The 17,702-nt window shown below is 36.7% G+C and overlaps 4 protein-coding genes across 4 annotated transcripts; 1 reads left to right on the top strand and 3 right to left on the bottom strand.

Annotated features, from left to right (window-relative positions):
- Positions 385-3,414, bottom strand: LOC109721877 (profilin-3). Its single transcript, XM_020249685.1, has 3 exons — positions 3,101-3,414; positions 1,752-1,889; positions 385-827 (listed from the first exon to the last, which is right to left on the bottom strand). The coding sequence occupies exons 1-3, from the start codon at positions 3,221-3,223 to the stop codon at positions 693-695; spliced, it is 396 nt and encodes a 131-aa protein (XP_020105274.1). The 5' UTR covers positions 3,224-3,414; the 3' UTR covers positions 385-692.
- Positions 4,830-7,557, bottom strand: LOC109721884 (glucan endo-1,3-beta-glucosidase 13). The gene is made up of 4 exons (XM_020249694.1): positions 7,300-7,557; positions 5,508-6,782; positions 5,319-5,349; positions 4,830-5,227 (listed from the first exon to the last, which is right to left on the bottom strand). The coding sequence occupies exons 1-4, from the start codon at positions 7,352-7,354 to the stop codon at positions 5,092-5,094; spliced, it is 1,497 nt and encodes a 498-aa protein (XP_020105283.1). The 5' UTR covers positions 7,355-7,557; the 3' UTR covers positions 4,830-5,091.
- LOC109722340 lies at positions 13,205-14,161 on the top strand. Its single transcript, XM_020250368.1, has 2 exons — positions 13,205-13,547; positions 13,644-14,161. Exons 1-2 carry the CDS (start codon positions 13,327-13,329, stop codon positions 13,957-13,959), a joined length of 537 nt encoding a protein of 178 aa, XP_020105957.1. The 5' UTR covers positions 13,205-13,326; the 3' UTR covers positions 13,960-14,161.
- Positions 14,420-17,308, bottom strand: LOC109722017 (putative dual specificity protein phosphatase DSP8). The gene is made up of 6 exons (XM_020249861.1): positions 16,884-17,308; positions 16,615-16,737; positions 16,235-16,328; positions 16,006-16,088; positions 15,793-15,882; positions 14,420-14,920 (listed from the first exon to the last, which is right to left on the bottom strand). The coding sequence occupies exons 1-6, from the start codon at positions 17,079-17,081 to the stop codon at positions 14,567-14,569; spliced, it is 942 nt and encodes a 313-aa protein (XP_020105450.1). The 5' UTR covers positions 17,082-17,308; the 3' UTR covers positions 14,420-14,566.

The following is a 17,702-nucleotide window of genomic DNA, read 5'->3' on the forward strand; positions in this document are numbered from 1 at the left end:
GTCAAAATTACCGACCGTATCCAGCACAGTTAGCTAAGAATTTACTGATTAGCATTTGAAATCGACAGCTCGAAGTCAGGCAACTCTACATTTCTAGCCGACTTTATTTGCAAAATAATAAACGAAACAAGTAGCTTATGGGCCAAAAAGTATTCATTCATCTCCGACAAAAAGATTTAGGTTTACCCGTACACAAGGAATATAATTCCTCCATCCCTGGAGTAGAGTTATAGCTAATATGGTGGATCTTTGCATGTAGATACACAAATTAAGTTTCTTTCACCTCCCTTCGCCTTTCTCAGCAAATCAATCCTAAAATTACATCTCAAATCTTTAGGCTAAGAAGAGTCGATTTTTACGTTTGAATAATTTGAGACGCAAAGCTTCCATAAGGTGTCAACTTAATTCGAAGTAAACAGCACAAGTTGATGAGAATATATTCCTATTTTCAGCCAAAAAAAACCCAGCTTAGCTGAAAACAATGCTTAAGACAGGAGTGCAAAAAATGTATCAATAGAAGGAATAAAAGAATAAAAAAGGAATGAAACAAAAATAAACCAAAAGAATTCGAAGAACCATACGTTCTTGCTGAATCACAAGATTATTGCTCAAAACGAATGCAGAATTGAGGAAAAGATCGCCATCAAGTCGAAGCTAGAAGGGTGGAAAGAATGCATGAGTTTGCGAATGAACTACAGGCCTTGCTCGAGGAGGTAGTCCCCCAACCTCTCGACGACCATGTTGCATTGTCCCGGCGTCATGGGCTCGTCGTATATGCCGAAGATCAGCGCTTGGTTGGTCTTTTTTACAGTGATGCCCCCAGAGCCCTGCAAAAGAAAAGGTAATAAAAAGAACTACAGAAGCTGCTGCTTTAAAGCATTGAAAAATCCGAGCTATCATTCGCCCGTACTAATTAGGGCATAGACAAAGTACAACTACGGGAAATTAACAAAACAAGGATAACAAAGCCGTAGAGAGCAGCGACCGACCAGAACCAATTTGGTGGACATAGAATTGTTTGGCTATTACTTCTTAATTCCTGAAAAGCTGATGAAATGTGTTACATACGCCGTTTAATGGATTATTACACCTCCATATGTTACCCCTTTAGACGAGGTATGGTTCTTAATATTCACCATGACTAACAGTAAGGGTGGTACGACTCTTTCTAATTTGTATCCTACCAGATTTATTTTATTGGCAACAATCTAAAAGACCAGCATAACATGAAAGAGCCTAGAGATTGTCTCGACACCCCCTCATGCGCATGATGGAGATGAGAAGCATGTTGCAGTATGAGGTAACTAAGTGGGAAATCAATCCATTGTAAATATCAGCGGTGGAGAATCAACCCATAACCTAATAGAGTTGAAGGAGCCTACCAGTAAGCCCTGATATCAGTGTTATAAATAACTATATCATACTAATCGAATAAAAAATGCGACACTCTACCAAAGTATAGAGCAAATGAAATAACCAAAAGATAAAAGTCACATGTACACAAATGACAAAAGATGGTATTACAGATATTAGGAGGCAGCATATCTAATTCTGAATTCACCGACCAGTTAAAGCATTTGCTGTGAAAACCTATTATGCATTTAGATATCTAACGTTAGGTCAGTAGAAACTGGAGACAAGTGGAAGAAGCATAGAACAATATATATTAAAGAAAAAAATTTTAAGCTTAAGAAACACCGTATGTAAGAAAAGAAGGCCTAAAAACATTTAGAGGAGAGAAAATCGATCACCTTCTTTCCACGGATAACAGCTCCAGGCTCTCCTTGAATTACCATATATTTTGTTGATCCAAGAAACAAGCCGGTGGGGGCAAGAGATCCCGGCTCATCAAAATCTTTCATTATGTTAGTTATTTCCTCTGGCTTGAACTGCATGGATGGAACAACACAAGGCAACCTCTTGATAACGCAAAAATAGAACGAAATACAACAGAAACATTTGAAGAAAGCAAAAGAAGCAACGAGCGGAAATGTTAATTTCAAAACATACTAACTAAAAGTCATACAGGCATCAATTTACAAGTAGATAGAAAAAACTGATAAAGAAAACTTTATTTCCTTTTTTTTTTCTTTTTTGAAATTTATAAGCTACATTTGTTTAATATCAAAAGTTGTTTACTTTCTTCTATTCTTCATTGTGTCATACATGCCAATAAAAGTAAAACTAAAATTTCCTCAAATATAAATAGAAATTAGAAAATGAATAGAAACACAAACATCCTTTGTTAAAAGGTGAAAAATACATGAAGGCGACGCTAAAAAATAGACGGATAATTAAGAAAATTGAACATCATCAGTATTGCAAGCCAGACACAACACTGTAAGCAATTACGAACAAAGGATTCATATCCACAATTCCAACAATTGCATAGTTATGTTCTATGAATATCTTTAACCATCTTCGGTATCCACACCACAGAAAGTTTGGAAATTGATGCCGAGCCCTAAATCTGACATTGTACAATTACACATCCATATATATGCATAGTTACACAGAGAACAAAAAAAAAATTATATAATGCGTCATTAATAATGATCTTAATTTGTTTGATCATATGTGAACGGACGAACCAAAACATGAACAATTTGGAGATAGTTGACATCTTAACCCATTATTAGATTAACATATTACATTGACTCAGAACAAGCCATTTTTAGTTAGACTACGCATATAACTAACTCGTCAAACACCATAATGAAACAATCTAAATTACCTGAAATAAAATGAAATACCGAAGCATTAACCTGCATTCGATCCAAAATTTACACTACACAAACAGATCTCTCAACAAGCCAATTCATAATCAAACACCGCTATTCACATTGCTAATATAATCAATCACATTCAACCCAGATCCAAATAAAATCACACGAAAAACACAAAACACGATCGAATCACGATCTAATCCATCAAAATACCATCCGACCATCGAATTCCCTCCGAAATTTAATCAGAAAAAGCACAAAAACACGCAAGACACGATGAAACCCCACGAAATCCGATCAAACCCCACCCAAATGTAGATCAAATCGAGCCGGATCGGATCGAAATCCTCAGAGGTGACGAAGAAGAGGTATACCTGAGGAAACGACGCGCTCTGAGCCCAGACGCTCCCGTCGTGGCCGACGATCGCCGCGGCCGTGAGATGCTGGCCGTCGATGTCGCACATGAGGTGCTCGTCAACGTACGTTTGCCACGACATTGTCTCCTCCTCCTCCTCCTCTCCCTCTCTCTCCTCTTCTTCTTCTTCTTCCTCCTCTCCCCCCTCTCTCTCTCTCTCTCTCTCTCTCACGCGCACACTCTCTTCGCTCTCCTTTGTGGTTTCGCTCGCTATTTAAATTTAGTTTTTTAGTATTTTTTTGTTTTTTTTAATGGAGAGAGAGATGAATATAATAAAGTGTTTATAAATATAAATAGTGGGGGAGGAGAGGAGAATGGATCACACGAGTCGTGCCCAACCACTCATTCAACCCGATTGAATAAGTGCCCTTCAAGTCCGGCTTTCATGTAGGGGCAAGCTCCGACCGTTCATCTACTTTGCCCCCGGATTTCACACAAATTACGAAAATGTGCCCTTCCCTCCCCGAGAACTTTTTATCCTGGGTTTGGTGCACCACGTCACCCGTGAACCCCATAGGCCATAGCCACATTTTTTAGGAAAAACTTCAAATACCACCCCCATTACTTTTGTACTTTTATACTTTAGTACTCTCTAGTTTAAAGTGTGTCATTTTCGTATCTTGTGATTTTATTTTTTTCTTTTTGTTATTCTTTCAACTATTTTTTTCGTTAAATCAATAATAAATGTAAAATTAAAATTAAGGAGTACTAAAGTAAATATTTGATAAACTATAGGTGAGGTGTTTGAGATATTTGATGTATTTTTGTATATGATTCAACAAAAAGTTAATGGAGGGGCTGACAAAAAGAGAAAAATAAAACCACATGATACTAATTTGTACACTTTAAACCACAAGATACTAAAGTGAGAAAGTGCGAAACCACTGGAGTGGTATTTGAAGTTTATCCTTTTTTTTATTTGAGTTTTTATGCTCTATTCAATTAAAAGTTTTAATTTGATTTGATCTAATTTTATTTACTAAAATTTCTACAGATATAACGTAGTTTTTAATTTTATTAGTAAAAACCACTTAATTGAAAAAAAAAAAAATAGAAGAAAAGGAGTGTCAATTAGAAAATACATATAACGGAGAGGGGATTTCCATACCAGGTGTTCAACTGTTTAAATATAAACATTTTATTTGGTAATTAAATTAAATAATAACATGATCCGGTAATGTTTGATGTTTAATTGAATTGAGATTAAAATGTTAAAATAGTAGTAATTTCGACTCCATGGAGCTTAGGATTGAACAGAAAAAAGGAAGATTATGTTAGAATTTGATTTGATTACTACTAATTAAACTCCAATAGTTATCTCCGCAATTACTACAAGTTCCATGTAAAAATTTATGTGTAATATTTAAAAACTGGTAGCAAAGCGGGCACAAAATTTTCAACGGTCGATATCAGAGTGAATAGTGCAATCTCAATGAGTCCGAGATCACACAAATTTGAGATTCATAAGATCGTCTAAATAACCGATCGTCACTAGCGCAAATAACAAAAGACTTAATGATTGGTATTCAAGATCCCAAATTCGAATCATAATTGATTCACATTTCTAGCTAAACTTATTTCTAAATAAAATAATCTCTGAAAAAAAAAAAAGATCGTTGAAATAAAATTTATATTTCTTTGAACATTACTGAAGGGGAATGAACTGTTCAGAATGAGCAACAACAGAGTTCAAAAAAACTTGGCATCATCACGGACATATGTAATACTAAGATAGCACATGTTGAAGGAACATCAATAGATCTACAATTAATAACTAGTGCCAAATACCGCGCAGTTCGAGATGAATGTACATACATTATAAATTACCCAGAAAATATTACAATATACCGCACCCGCAAGGACAAAATTCTTTACGGCCATCTTTTTCATACATTTTGCTCGGTGGAAAAGCTCATAAATCGAGTAGCTTCCGAAGCCCATGATGGTCTTTTAGAAGACGTTACGGAGAATAGCAAGAACGCAAAGGGGCAACGTGGCGATTAGGCCTTTGACTAGTTGCGATGCGGTAGAGCCTTGCGCTCTTGACGAAACAGGGGAAGCTGTAGAATTCGCGCTGCTCATTTTGCTGTAAAAATATGGAAAAAGAGGCCTTCGTTAGTTAAAATTATATGAATAGGATGCTTAGCATAAAGATAAAGTGCGAGATCTTTACATACCCAGAAGTTAGATAGATGCAAGAATCATAACCTGCGGAAGAAAAGAAAGAGAAAGCATGAGAAAGGTTGCTAGACCATGTTTGACATTTTGCATTGTGTTAGAGCAAAAGTTCCTAGATTTGAATTTGTTAACAGCTTAAGTGAAAATCTTGTAATGTGCAACCTCTTATCACGAGATTTCCCACTTACTTGGGTCTTTCGTAGTTCTCACTCCCGCACCACCAAAGCTACAAGCCACATCAGTCGCCCCATTCTGCTGGTAATAGCTATTAAAAGCGTAGGAGGCGTGAGAAGCCAAAGTATCAGGCTGGTAACAAGGCTGGCTCGGCTGAATAGGAGAGCAATCAACATTCCCAGACCCACAAGCCCAATTCAACGCATTCTGCAAATCTGCCTCCGAGGCATTACTTGAAGCCACACACCACGTCTCGTTCGAACTCGTAATATTGGCCCCTGTCGCGATATCCACATTTCCTTTACCCGTCCAATCGAGACTGTACACACTAGTCTGGTCAGGGTAAAATAGCCCCCAATTCCTCTCGGATTCCATCCCGGGTTTCCTATTCTCATTGAACAGTGAAAATAAGTAGACGTCGATCTCCTCCCCAGGCTTTGCGGGAGTTCCCGTGTCATTAATCACATGGCGTATCAGATTAGTGTTGTAAGTTTGTGCATTATCTGCGGTCGCCGCTGTCTCTCTAGCCGCACCCTTACTGGGCCACCCGGTTTCCGTGACCATAATCTTCAGAGTCTTGAAGTTTAGCGCCATGAGTGCGAAGAAGATGGAATCCAATTGGGCATCGAACAAGTTCGTGTAAACCAATCCCGTATTGGGATCGATGACATTCGGAGCCGTCGGCGAGAACAACGCATAGCTTAAGGAAACATTGCTAGGCGAGTCTCTATAGGCATAATAGGGATAAATATCCACCATGAAAGGGGATTGATTCTCCACGAGGAACTCCAACATGGGCTTAAGAAAATACGCGTAGCTACTATTAAAGGCTCCGGCAGAAGGCGGGAACGACCGAGAAAGAATTCCCAGCGAATGAGTGCTCGAGACTCTGATTCTCTTATGCAGCCCAACTTTCTTTAAAGCCGTGAGAACATTAGTCATCGCCGGGACGACGAGGGCGGATACATTATTCGGGCTTTCGGTCACTTCGGCGCCCACGGTGATGTAGGTGATCGCGGCGGCAGGGTAGTAAGGGAGGATGCTGTTTTTAAGCCAAGTGTCGACGTTCGATTGGTACTGAGCGAAAGGGAGGAGGTCGGAGTTTGGGACGCCGACCATGAGCTCCACGCCGGTGTTGGCGAAGGCCTTGATGACCTGGATGTTCGAGTCGTAGATTCTGACGTATTTGATGGAGTGCTGTTGGACCAATTGGGCGACCTTGTCCGGGGTCGGAAGGTCGTCGGCATTGCGCCCGTAACAAACCCCAATTTTGCTACATTCCGAGAGCCCTGCAACACCAACATGTGAGTTGAATTTCTCCAAATGCAAAGGTTTAATGAAGATTTTAGCAGAGTGGACTAAAATGGGAGAGACAGAAACAAAGGTAGGGTTTTGAGAATGCTTTGTACTATCTACATTCTAACTACATACATTCTAACAACATACAAGTAGAAGCATTAAATTAAAACTTATTTTATTTGCTTGGAGAAGCGGAGAGTATAAAATACATTGCTTGTAGAGTACTCATTCCTTTGCTCCACAAAGCACTTTGTCTCTTAATGGGACTACAACGAATCAACTAATAAACAAACCATAAACCCTAAAACCAACATTGTTACCATCAAAACATTAATTGCATGTACTACACACATCATCACATACATTGCTCGTAGATTACTCGGTTCGAAGATCACAAACCAACTACTTACTCAACCTGCAATAAACCCTAAAACCCAGTACTTTATCTCCAAATCTCTCAAAGGAGGGTGAAAATAAAATTTTAAAAAAATTGTGGAGTCGACTCACCAACGAAGAGCGAGAAGAGGAGGATCGGCACCGCAACAGCGACCCCCATCGCCATTAAAGAAGCTTAAGGAGAAGCTTCGAAGCTTTTAGTTACTACTGCTTCTTCTTCTTCTTTTTCTTCTTCTTCTTCTTCTCGGAACCCTAATAAGGGGCGCATTCGCGCACGCTTCCGATTCGATATTTTTCGACCGTTGTCCGAAGCTCGAGAGAAACGTACGGTGGTGAGCTGGCGACGCAGTGGAGTGAAGCGGAGAGTGGAGAGTGGTCGGATTTGAGGCGGGGTTATCAAATGCAGTTTAGAGGCCGGGGCTCGCGTCCGGAAATGCGAGGGAACAGTGCAAATAACTGCCTACACCCGGTGTAGCTGGTGTATAGTTCGCCTCGTGCAGAGCATACCTATAATATATTTGGAATGATGATGCTACTATACTATCAATAATACTAAGCATTGGATGCTATCGAATTTTTAGCCGTTGGATGAGGAACGTGCGGTTAGAATTATAGTGGTCTTCGGTTAGAATAATAGTGATTCCCTAAAATTGAGTGGATGGTTTGTTGAATAGTATATAGTCTAACAGATAGAAATAAAAATAATCAATGAGTAGATCTAATGGCAAAAAATTTGATAGTACCAAGAGCTTAATACTATCGATAGTATAGTAGCCGAACTCATATATTTGTTATGATTAATATCTTAAAAATTAAAATTTATTTTAATTAGGAATTACTTCGTTCAAAGACGGTAATAATTCAAAAATATTTTATAATTTATATTTGAAATGATAAACTTATTACTAATTTATCAAATCATTTTGGTTGGAATGTAGTTAGAAACCAGCTAATATATTATTATTAATAAACTATAAATAATTTTCATTAAGCATCGAAATACGAACATCTTCTGATATCTTTTATAACTATTCAATTTAATTTGAATGGTAATAATTTAAATATCTTTAGTAGAAAATATGTAGGATTACTAGAATATTATAAACTGTGAAAGAAACTACGCCACTATAATCCATGCTAACTAAAACATTATATAATAAATGATAAACTTCAAAAATCGATGCCACAATGTATTGGATTTTAATTTTGAGATTCCTCTTATAGTATTTTCTTTTTTTTTAAGGGCGGTGTACGAGATGTAATTGTACAACGGGTGCAGTAAATAATTTGCCCGTGCGGGGATGTTTGGGGTTGGATACCGAGGTGGAACAAACATTTCGCACGCTCCGTTTCCCGTTCCCGTTTTCCGTGTCCCGTTTCACGTTTTACGTTTTACGTTTCACGTTTCACGTTTCTCGCTCCAAAAGTAAAGTATACAATAAAGCAGGTGGATTTGTATTTTTCTGCTCGGATTCGGACTCGGCGAATCTGTACCCGGGACCCACCTCCCAGGGATAAAAAAACCATTTTTAATTTTTCTCGTAAAAAGTATAAAAAAAATATTAAATTATTATACTATAATATTGTAAATTAATTATAATATTTTTTTGGTTACTAAAATATCAATTTGATAATAGTTTCGTCATTAATGTTATGCTATTCTCGAGCCAAATAGGTAGCTCTCCCCTCACAATCAAAGAGACCTTCGAGATCATTTATTCGACTTCATTTATTGAAGGAAAAAAAAAAAAAAAACTCTTGGGTAGTTACCAGAGGTGGCGAGAAAAACTAAAAATAAAAAGGATATACCCACATAGAATATGCTCCAAGATCATAAAGAATAATCTAATAAAAAATTACTCTAAAAGTTTAAATTTATATTTTTACTATTCATGTTAATAATATATAACACTTGTAACCAAGAGTGGGTTCTTAGCACCTAGTTGTTAGCATATTGGGCTGGATCAGGCCCATACTTATGACACACCATTTTTTTAAAGCTGGATTTTGGTCAAATAGTTGTGTATGATACCTCAATGGACAACATTGATTGATATTATTAAATCTAAGATTTTTAAAATGTCACGTGTAAGCACAATTTAAACAAAAAAAAAAAAAATCATTGCAATCCAAATTGGTTAGGTTCTACTCACAATTTTGGAACTAGTTAAAGGTTCGGGCTAGAGTGACCCATGCCTCAGTTTGTTGGATCGTTGGTGCTAACTATTAATCCCAAAAGCTCGAGCAATTAGAAATACGCAATCACTTCACTTAATAAGGCGTATTACGGATTTTGATTGTTACTCGGCCTATCCAACTTTACGCCACTTCGAACATGACTCGACCCAACTCAGCCTCACGTGATTTCAAACGTAATCTTCGGTCATAGGGCAAAATTCTGGCTCATTTAAGCCAACACAGTTTGTTCCTTGTAATGAATTAATAAACGAATTAATCTCAGAAGTTAAGTGATGCAGCATACAATTCACAAATATTAGAAGTTTGGGCTCTTCGTTGCAGGTTTGGGTAGACAGTAACTAAAGAGGCAGCAATTCGGATAGAATTGATTTTCTTGTCAGTAACCGGTAAAGTGTTTGTCTGTGTGTTTCAAATTTTGTCGAAAATGTTCACGATACGCTGTCAACTGAAATTGAAGCAGTGTTGAAAACAACCAAATTTTTTTTGGATATCTTTCTATAAGAAGGAATCCAGATATTCTTAGATTCAATATCAATTATTAAAGCGATACAATTTAGGCTGATCAATCCGAATCGATCATTTGGGATGCTAAAACAAAGCTCAAAGCTCTTTAGTCTTTCATCGACGAATGTCATGTGTTCTCCTTTGAATGAAATTTTCTTCTTTTTTTTTTAAAAGAAAAGTAGCACGCTACCTGCTTTATTCAATAGAAAAAATGAACTAAACATATAAGGTGGAAGCAGCTTAGGCTTCCTTGGCAAAAACCAAACCAAAAAAAGAAAAACGAAAGAAAGACAAAAGAAAAGTGAGAAAGAAAGGAGAGAGGGAGGAGAAAAGCTCACAAGGAAGAGAAAAGATCAGAAAGAGCTAGCAAGTTGATGGGTTACATGAGCGTGGTCCAAGAGGTAAACAGTGACAAAGCTCTGTCGGAGGCTCTGACGATATTGGGAAGGTTCGAACCGAAAAAAAAACTGTTTCGCTCGCTCCTTTGAATGAAATTTTCGCTTCTCCTGGAATACTATGCAAGTTGATCAATTGGCTAATTAGGGATTGTCTGACAAAAAATATACTGTATAATTCTCTTTTCAAGGATTTTTTTTTTAATTATGTATCATCTCATTCTCTTTAAATAAATTTTCGCTATAGTCCAATTTCTCTCAAAAAAAAACTGAATAAACAATCACTATCTACAGTAGTTTATTGTTATCTGGGTCTTAAGAGGATTTGAATCTCAAACTTCTCATTCTAAATGTAATATCGATTCTGGAAACATCTGGGTAAGAAACAAACCGACAACTTAACGAAAAAATATCCCCCGGATAAGTAAACTCAAACCGACATTAATCCCCTTTATTGTGGTCATAATTTGCTTTGAATTTCGCGTAAATTGGATAATCATGTGTAACATAACATGGCACAGGGAACAAGAATAAGGTTACAACCCCACACGTCGCTATTATTGTTTCCTCATTCCCTCAAATCACAAACTCCCATACTATGTTACCCAATGGCGCAACATGTTCAGCAAACTAATTAACTTGGAAAAATTGGACTTGGACTTGGACTTTGGTTTTTGATCATAATGTGTGTTGCGACAAACGTACAAATGAAAACGAAATTGACGAACACGAAATAATCAAACCATAAGCAGAAATAAAAGAGAACACATAGATTTACATAAAAAACTCTTTATAGGAAAAAATCACGGACGAAAAAGAAGAGAACTTCACTATCGAAAAAAGAAAAATACAATGTTCGAGTACAATTAACCACAATCTGTAGCCTCAAGGACAAAAACGAAAAGAAAACTCTTAATGGATTTCAAACATTATTTTTTCTTCACAATTTTATTTTTTAAGTTGGTCGCACCATGAAACTGTCGACGAGTCGAAATTTCAAACTAAAGTCGATTATCAATTTCGAATCATATCTAACAATGTGGTCGTAGACTCGTAGTTGGATTTTAGTTATCGAAGCAATTCAGTTACAACACGAAGAGGACCAGGTGTTTGGTCTCGAGTCGCACCACGTGCTATTGCATGTTTTTGTATGGTCCACATTAAAGATTTGAACTTAGGCTAATTGAGGAGTATATGTGGCGCGTTTATATTCTTTTTCTCTTTAGAAAAAGATGATGCTCACAATGTCAAACTTGTTTACCTACAAAGAGATCTTTTCGGGAACAATCAATGTGAATGTGTTGATTTGAGAGTGATCCGTGTTCAGACTAATTTTGAATCATTTTTTATATGATAAATTATTTAAACACCATAATTTTATTGTAAATTTAGTTATTTTTTTCTTATATTTTTGCAGTCCTGGTTAATGAACTTAGATTATGTGAAGTTTTAAGTCAAATTAGATTGAACTAATCATGTCTTTGTTTTTTTTTTAATTGCAGAAAACTTTAATTAATAATATATTGATAATTTCTATTTTCGAGAAAAGCAATGAGACATTTGGACAGGATTAGTGTGTGTTTTTTTTTTATAAATCCAAAGAACAAGGTTCCCAATACCATGTGTCTCAAGGAAACGGTGCGCGACTTTGAATTATTCGCGTCTCGAGAAAATTCTAAAATATATTTTTTATACTACCGACAACATTAATAAATAACTTTTTAATTTCTCCTAAGTTGGTACTAGATATTTGAGGCTTCATCCTTATCCAATTCCATACCCCTAACCCAACTCATCAAATACTACTAAATAAAGAAAAGAAAAAAATATTAAAAAAAAACCAAGTTGTGGGAAGGGGATAAGAGAGGAATCTCAAAAGGGGAAAAAGAAAAAAAAAAAAAAACATAGCCAAAAAAAAAATAGAAAAAAATTGGTGAGACAAAGGTGTAGTGGCCCAACATACTTTACCATCTTTTTTTCCCCAATAATTAGATCCCCCATCTACACACTTTTTTCAATTTTTTAAGTTTGTTGTGCTCTTACAGTATGGCGTTGAGTAACAAAAATTCAAAACACTACTGAGATTATCTAGCACAGTTGACTAAAAATTCGATAGTTAATTTATTTTATTTCAAAAATTGTATATTACGTGATGAGGATTTAAATTCTCCAAGCCAGTTGGAATTTTAAAATAATCAAATTGTACGTTAGGGCATTACAATATTAAAATGTTCTAACGTACAATTGGGATGTTAGAAATAGTGTCATCTTTAAAAAGGCTCAACCGAACCTCCTATCGGCAGTCAATAAAATCAGATTGACAATCTTGCGGGAGCAACTTCTCTCGACTAAACAGCATTATTGTAAATTATAAACTGTAAACTTTTTTATTTTATTTTATTTTATATTCGAAGTTTAATACTATCTCATCCATATAGCCTAGTTAGTTTTTTTCATGAATGAACCGGATAGCATATTATTTTTCTAAAAATATATATATATATATACATATATTAATATTGGATATAACCCACGTGATTTATTGAAGGCGATTTATAAGAATACAGTCGGTCCATTCAAATCGATCTATAAATATACAACAGATCTAACGGTTAGCATATATTTAGATACATCCTTAATAGACGGACGTGATTTAATATCTTTCCGTCAAGTTATATATAAAAATATAATATATCGGCGTTCCGATCTAACTCTAATTTGTAACGATTCTGTCCCCAAGATAAAAAAATTAGACTCAAAAATATTTTGATCCTTTAAGAGATTACGAACGAACGAAGACAAATCACAAATAAAAAACGCGGCCACGACAGCAGGTACGATCTTAGTTTTTTGAAACGTTCCCGGGACCAATAGGGCACCGGAACAAGTCCACGTTGCACCGAGTCCCCAGATTCCCCCTGTCACTACCTGGTTGACCGAAACAGGGACCAGCTCATCGACTCTTCGCCAAACCACTTCTCTATAAATCGCCTCTCACACCAACACACAAAACTAATGACCAAAACCAACCCCAGAAAACATGGCCAGAGATGTGAAATCCCTGGGGAAAATTCCAACCTCTTGCGACGCAGATGAGGACGACGATGATGAGATGAGCGAATCCTTGTCCTCTTCCGGTGGATCAGACGACGACGAATCCTGCTCGTCTTCGGCTCGAAATCGATCTCCGAATCCCCAGAATTTGGATTCATCTGGGCCTCTCTACGAACTATCATCGCTCATGGAACATCTCCCCATCAAGTAAGTATACATTGCGCGTAGAAAAAGATTGTTTTAATGGTATAATAATTCGGTGATCGTAGATCATAGATCTATTTTTTTGATCATTTTCATCAGGAGAGGATTATCGAAGTACTACGAAGGAAAATCCCAATCGTTTACATCTCTCTCTGATGCGAAGAGCGTAGAGGATCTACCCAAAAAGGAAACCCCGTTTAAAAGGAAAATAAAACCATCGAAGAGCTACGCAGGGGGGCTCGGTGAAACCCAGACCCAGGGGAATTATCCTGTCCAGGACCCGAATAGTAGGATTATTACAACAACGTCCTCGAGTGGCTCGTGTGCAAATTCCGCGGCTCGAAGTGGTAATAGTAAAAATTTTGCGCCGAGGCCCCCGCCAATTCATGTTAATAAGAATTCGCCCCGTCGTTAGATTTTGGAGCGTGTGCGTGCGCGTGTGTAAGGAGAATTTTGTTCATAGCTTTTTTTTTTTTTTTCCCTTGTTTTTTTTTTTTTGGGTGTAATTTTTGTTTCATTTGAGGATATATAGAGTTTTTGTTTGCAGGGAAATTTATTTGATTTGGTAGATTTATTCCCATGTAAATTGATTTTTTTTTAAATTTTCTGATAATGGATTATTGGGGATCCGCCCCGAATGGAGCGGGTTTGGTAGAGTTTGTTTTTTTTTTTTATTTATCGTGAAAACTTTTTTTCTCCGTCTAATTCTTTATCCGAAATTTTTATAAGAAATTTTTTATTTATCTAAACCTCAATTTTGAATCATTCACTACTTAAGCATCTACGCAACACTCCCAAAAAAATATTATATATAATGAAAAATTTCATGTCATACACAGGAATATATTTGAACGTGTGATTTTTGATCCAAAAACTTTGTAAAATAATATACACCGTTGCATTGCATTGACACAAAAAATATGATACCAACAATTTTTACAATTTTGCCCATAGCGTTCTCAGAAAAAAAAAAAAGAAAAAAAAAGAAAAAAAAAAAGGAGTTACAAGTATGGATCTCTCGACTAGCAAGCACAAATATCCGAAACCCGACCCGGATTCGAGCCCGAAAGCGTGCCTAAAAGGCCCGAGAACATGCTCATAATGGGCCTCGGCCTAATAATTCCCTTAGATCCGGCCCGATAAGTGTCGTAACCTTTTAGATCCTCGTTTGTTATTAATACTTCGTCGTCAATGGACGGCTCTGATTGAACCCTCTGAGGTGAATGGACGGCGAGATCATCGACGACGAAATGTCGGTCGTTGATGTTGACCCCGATGAGGCCTCCGGCGCATGTTAGCACTTCGGTGTCTTTCGCATGCTGGCCAATGGCAGAGTCCTTTGAGTCTAACTTGCGCCGGCTATATTCCTGAATAGCCTAAAAAGATAATAATAATTCACAATTAGTACGAAATAAAAAGGGATATTTTACATATTTGTCACTGACAAATCATCTATTTGCTTATTTGTCCTTTAAAATACGAAATCTAGTAGAGGAGAAATTTTAAAAACGATTTTTTTTTAAAAAAAATTGAAATTGAGTGTTTTGAAGGGCATTTTAAAACATTTAGAATTTGCACGAATATATATATATATATATAGAGAGAGAGAGAGTGAGGCTACTATGCTATCGGAAGCACGGAGACTTTCGTGTTTTCAGCTCGTTTTCAATGTTGCGACTTTCGAATCGTTGATCGGCTCCGTTAAACTTGATCTAGAGTATTTGAAGTACCTAGAAAATAAATTTTATGATTTTACGATATCATTTGCCTAGTGAACGAAGGGGCTCAAAATCAACGGCTGAAAATAAAAATCTTACAAAATGTGATAATATGACATTAAAATTTTAAATTAAAGATATTGATCTTGTTTTATATAGTATAAAGAATTTTTTATCAAAATTTCACGTGATTTGGATATTTTTACACCGTTAAACTTGCAAACGGTTCACTGCGACCATTGAAATTTGTTGATTTTGAGTCCATTCGATCACTAGGCAAATGATATCGAAAAATAATAAAATTTATTTTCTAGGTACTCCAAATACTCTAGATCAAATTTAACGGAGCCGATCGACGATTCGAAAGTCGCAACATCGAAAACGAGCTGGAAGTACGGAAGGCTCCGTGCTTCCGATAACATAGTAGCCTCACTATATATATATATATATATATATATATATATATATATATATATATATATATATATGTGAAATAGATAATTTTGGAGGGTATTTAGGTAAATATGTACCTGCCACTGTGCTGGGGCTAGAAGGACACGTGGCCTCCTTGATCGCACGTGATTTAAAGCGGCTTCAGGTGTCATGTGCTTGTGCTCTACCTGCGAATTTTGGTTGCATGTATGTAAGAGATCCAACGTAATATTTTGTAAAAATTAATCAAAAGAGCAAAATATTTTTTAAAAAATTGTAAATTAATTTGATTTTTAAGTAATTTAACTTACGAGGTAGCATAAGACGATTGTAGTGCTACGTCCCCTCCCAGCTTTGCAGTGTACGTACGTAGTTTTCCCTTGCGATGCATTCTCTGTAAAAATTGTAAAAGCGCACGAAAATATGATCAGTTAAAACTCTTATTAACTATATATTTCGAATTCTCGGAGTGTATGTATATATATACGAACATTAATAGTCAAGAAAAAGGAGAAAAAGATCGATGGTAACGAATCTTACTGTGGATGAAATCGACGGCGCATTGAGCGTCGTCGAGAGAAGGCGCGAAAAGATAGTCTCTCGTCGGAATCACGAGGTGATCAATGTCATGAGCCTTAAGAAAAGAAAAAAAAAAGCAAAATTTGCGAACATTTAGCTACCATGCATAAATAATTTATCAAGAAACAACGCATCAAATTCTGAAAGAAAAGATGAAAAGATTATTCTAATTAAACGAAAGTTAATTACGTGGGGAGCCTCTCCATGAAGAGACAAGCAATATTGTACGAGTTTTAGAACGGCGGTGAACGGTTGATTAGCCGTTGTATAATCTTTTTATCTTTTCTTGCAAAATTTGTTTCGGATTTATAAACATGGTAAGAAACTTTAAAAATATATACCTCGTATAAGGATGTGGGAACCAGAGTTTCAAAGGGCTCGTTGAGCGTAACAACTCCGCGAACCCCAAGTTGCTGCAAACAAGGTACGTCACTGGGAAAAGGAACTGCACCTAGTAATAAAAACTGCGCAAAAAAAAAAAAAAAAAAAGGGTGTTAGCAGCTTATCGTGAATTTGATTTAGAAAAATCGTACGTGTGCGTAACACTAACACTTATTTTTAGAAAATAAGAAGAGAAAGAGAAAAGAAGAGCGCGATCGCACGGTCGCACCTGATCAACTTGGTCCCACCACCGGAACTCGGCGTCCGTCTTGTTCCGGATCACATTGTACACGAGGGTCGGATAGAACAAGATACGGCCCCCCGCCCCGACCAGCGCTCTCTTCGCCTTCGTCTCCACAACTTTGCGTCCCCGTGACGACGACGCCTCGTCCGATCCTCCGGCATCAAACTCCGACATCCCCCTCATTGTCTTTTCAGATCCAGCTGCAGCAGTTGGCAGAGAGTTTGTACGTAGAGGGCGCGTCTCAGAACCTGCGATTGCGAAAAACTAAGACGAGAGACAAATCCAAGAAGAGCGGAGACGAGAATTTGTGCGGTAGCTAACAAACTCTGCTCCTTTGTAAATAATAGATATAGAAGCTGCTTTAAATGTTTTTTTTTAAAAAAAAATTATTTATATAAACGTTTTCTCCTCCTTTTCCGAGTCGTTATATATAAGGTTTACGACTAGGAATAGGATTATAGGAAGCGGTGTTACGTACGGACAGCGGCGCATGCGGACGGGTGGATCTAGTGAATCTCGACCGTTCGTTGGTGGACCCCACCGACCATCGGGTGCGACTCCATTTATTTAGTAATTATAAATAAAGAAAAATGTAAAAAAAAGAGAGAAAATGTAATGGCGATTTATTATATCTTTTTATCTCCTTAAGTACACAAAATACATTACAAAGAAAATAAATGTAATAGTAGTTCAAATATACTAATAATACAATGAAATAACAATCGCCAATATTGTTTCTTTTTCTTTTTTTTCTTTTTTTGATAGGTTGAGTTTTTAGAAATAAACAGATGTATAACATTATAT

Source organism: Ananas comosus, linkage group 16, assembly GCF_001540865.1.
Source record: "Ananas comosus cultivar F153 linkage group 16, ASM154086v1, whole genome shotgun sequence".
Lineage (NCBI taxonomy): Eukaryota > Viridiplantae > Streptophyta > Magnoliopsida > Poales > Bromeliaceae > Ananas > Ananas comosus.

What these genes read in the sequence shown, in the direction of transcription:
- LOC109722017 (XM_020249861.1), bottom strand. Translation starts at nt 17,081, where the DNA reads ATGAGGGGGATGTCGGAGTTTGATGCCGGAGGATCGGACGAGGCGTCG. An exon ending in GGTGGGACCAAGTTGATCAG is followed by an intron (nt 16,738 to 16,883) that starts GTGCGACCGTGC and finishes TTTTTTGCGCAG; the next exon opens with TTTTTATTACTAGGTGCAGT. An exon ending in CGCCGTCGATTTCATCCACA is followed by an intron (nt 16,089 to 16,234) that starts GTAAGATTCGTT and finishes CAATTTTTACAG; the next exon opens with AGAATGCATCGCAAGGGAAA.
- LOC109722340 (XM_020250368.1), top strand. Translation starts at nt 13,327, where the DNA reads ATGGCCAGAGATGTGAAATCCCTGGGGAAAATTCCAACCTCTTGCGAC. An exon ending in ATGGAACATCTCCCCATCAA is followed by an intron (nt 13,548 to 13,643) that starts GTAAGTATACAT and finishes CATTTTCATCAG; the next exon opens with GAGAGGATTATCGAAGTACT.
- LOC109721877 (XM_020249685.1), bottom strand. Translation starts at nt 3,223, where the DNA reads ATGTCGTGGCAAACGTACGTTGACGAGCACCTCATGTGCGACATCGAC. An exon ending in AGAGCGCGTCGTTTCCTCAG is followed by an intron (nt 1,890 to 3,100) that starts GTATACCTCTTC and finishes CCATCCATGCAG; the next exon opens with TTCAAGCCAGAGGAAATAAC. An exon ending in CTGTTATCCGTGGAAAGAAG is followed by an intron (nt 828 to 1,751) that starts GTGATCGATTTT and finishes TTTCTTTTGCAG; the next exon opens with GGCTCTGGGGGCATCACTGT.
- LOC109721884 (XM_020249694.1), bottom strand. Translation starts at nt 7,354, where the DNA reads ATGGCGATGGGGGTCGCTGTTGCGGTGCCGATCCTCCTCTTCTCGCTC. An exon ending in CCTCTTCTCGCTCTTCGTTG is followed by an intron (nt 6,783 to 7,299) that starts GTGAGTCGACTC and finishes TTGGTGTTGCAG; the next exon opens with GGCTCTCGGAATGTAGCAAA. An exon ending in GAGAACTACGAAAGACCCAA is followed by an intron (nt 5,350 to 5,507) that starts GTAAGTGGGAAA and finishes TTTCTTCCGCAG; the next exon opens with GTTATGATTCTTGCATCTAT.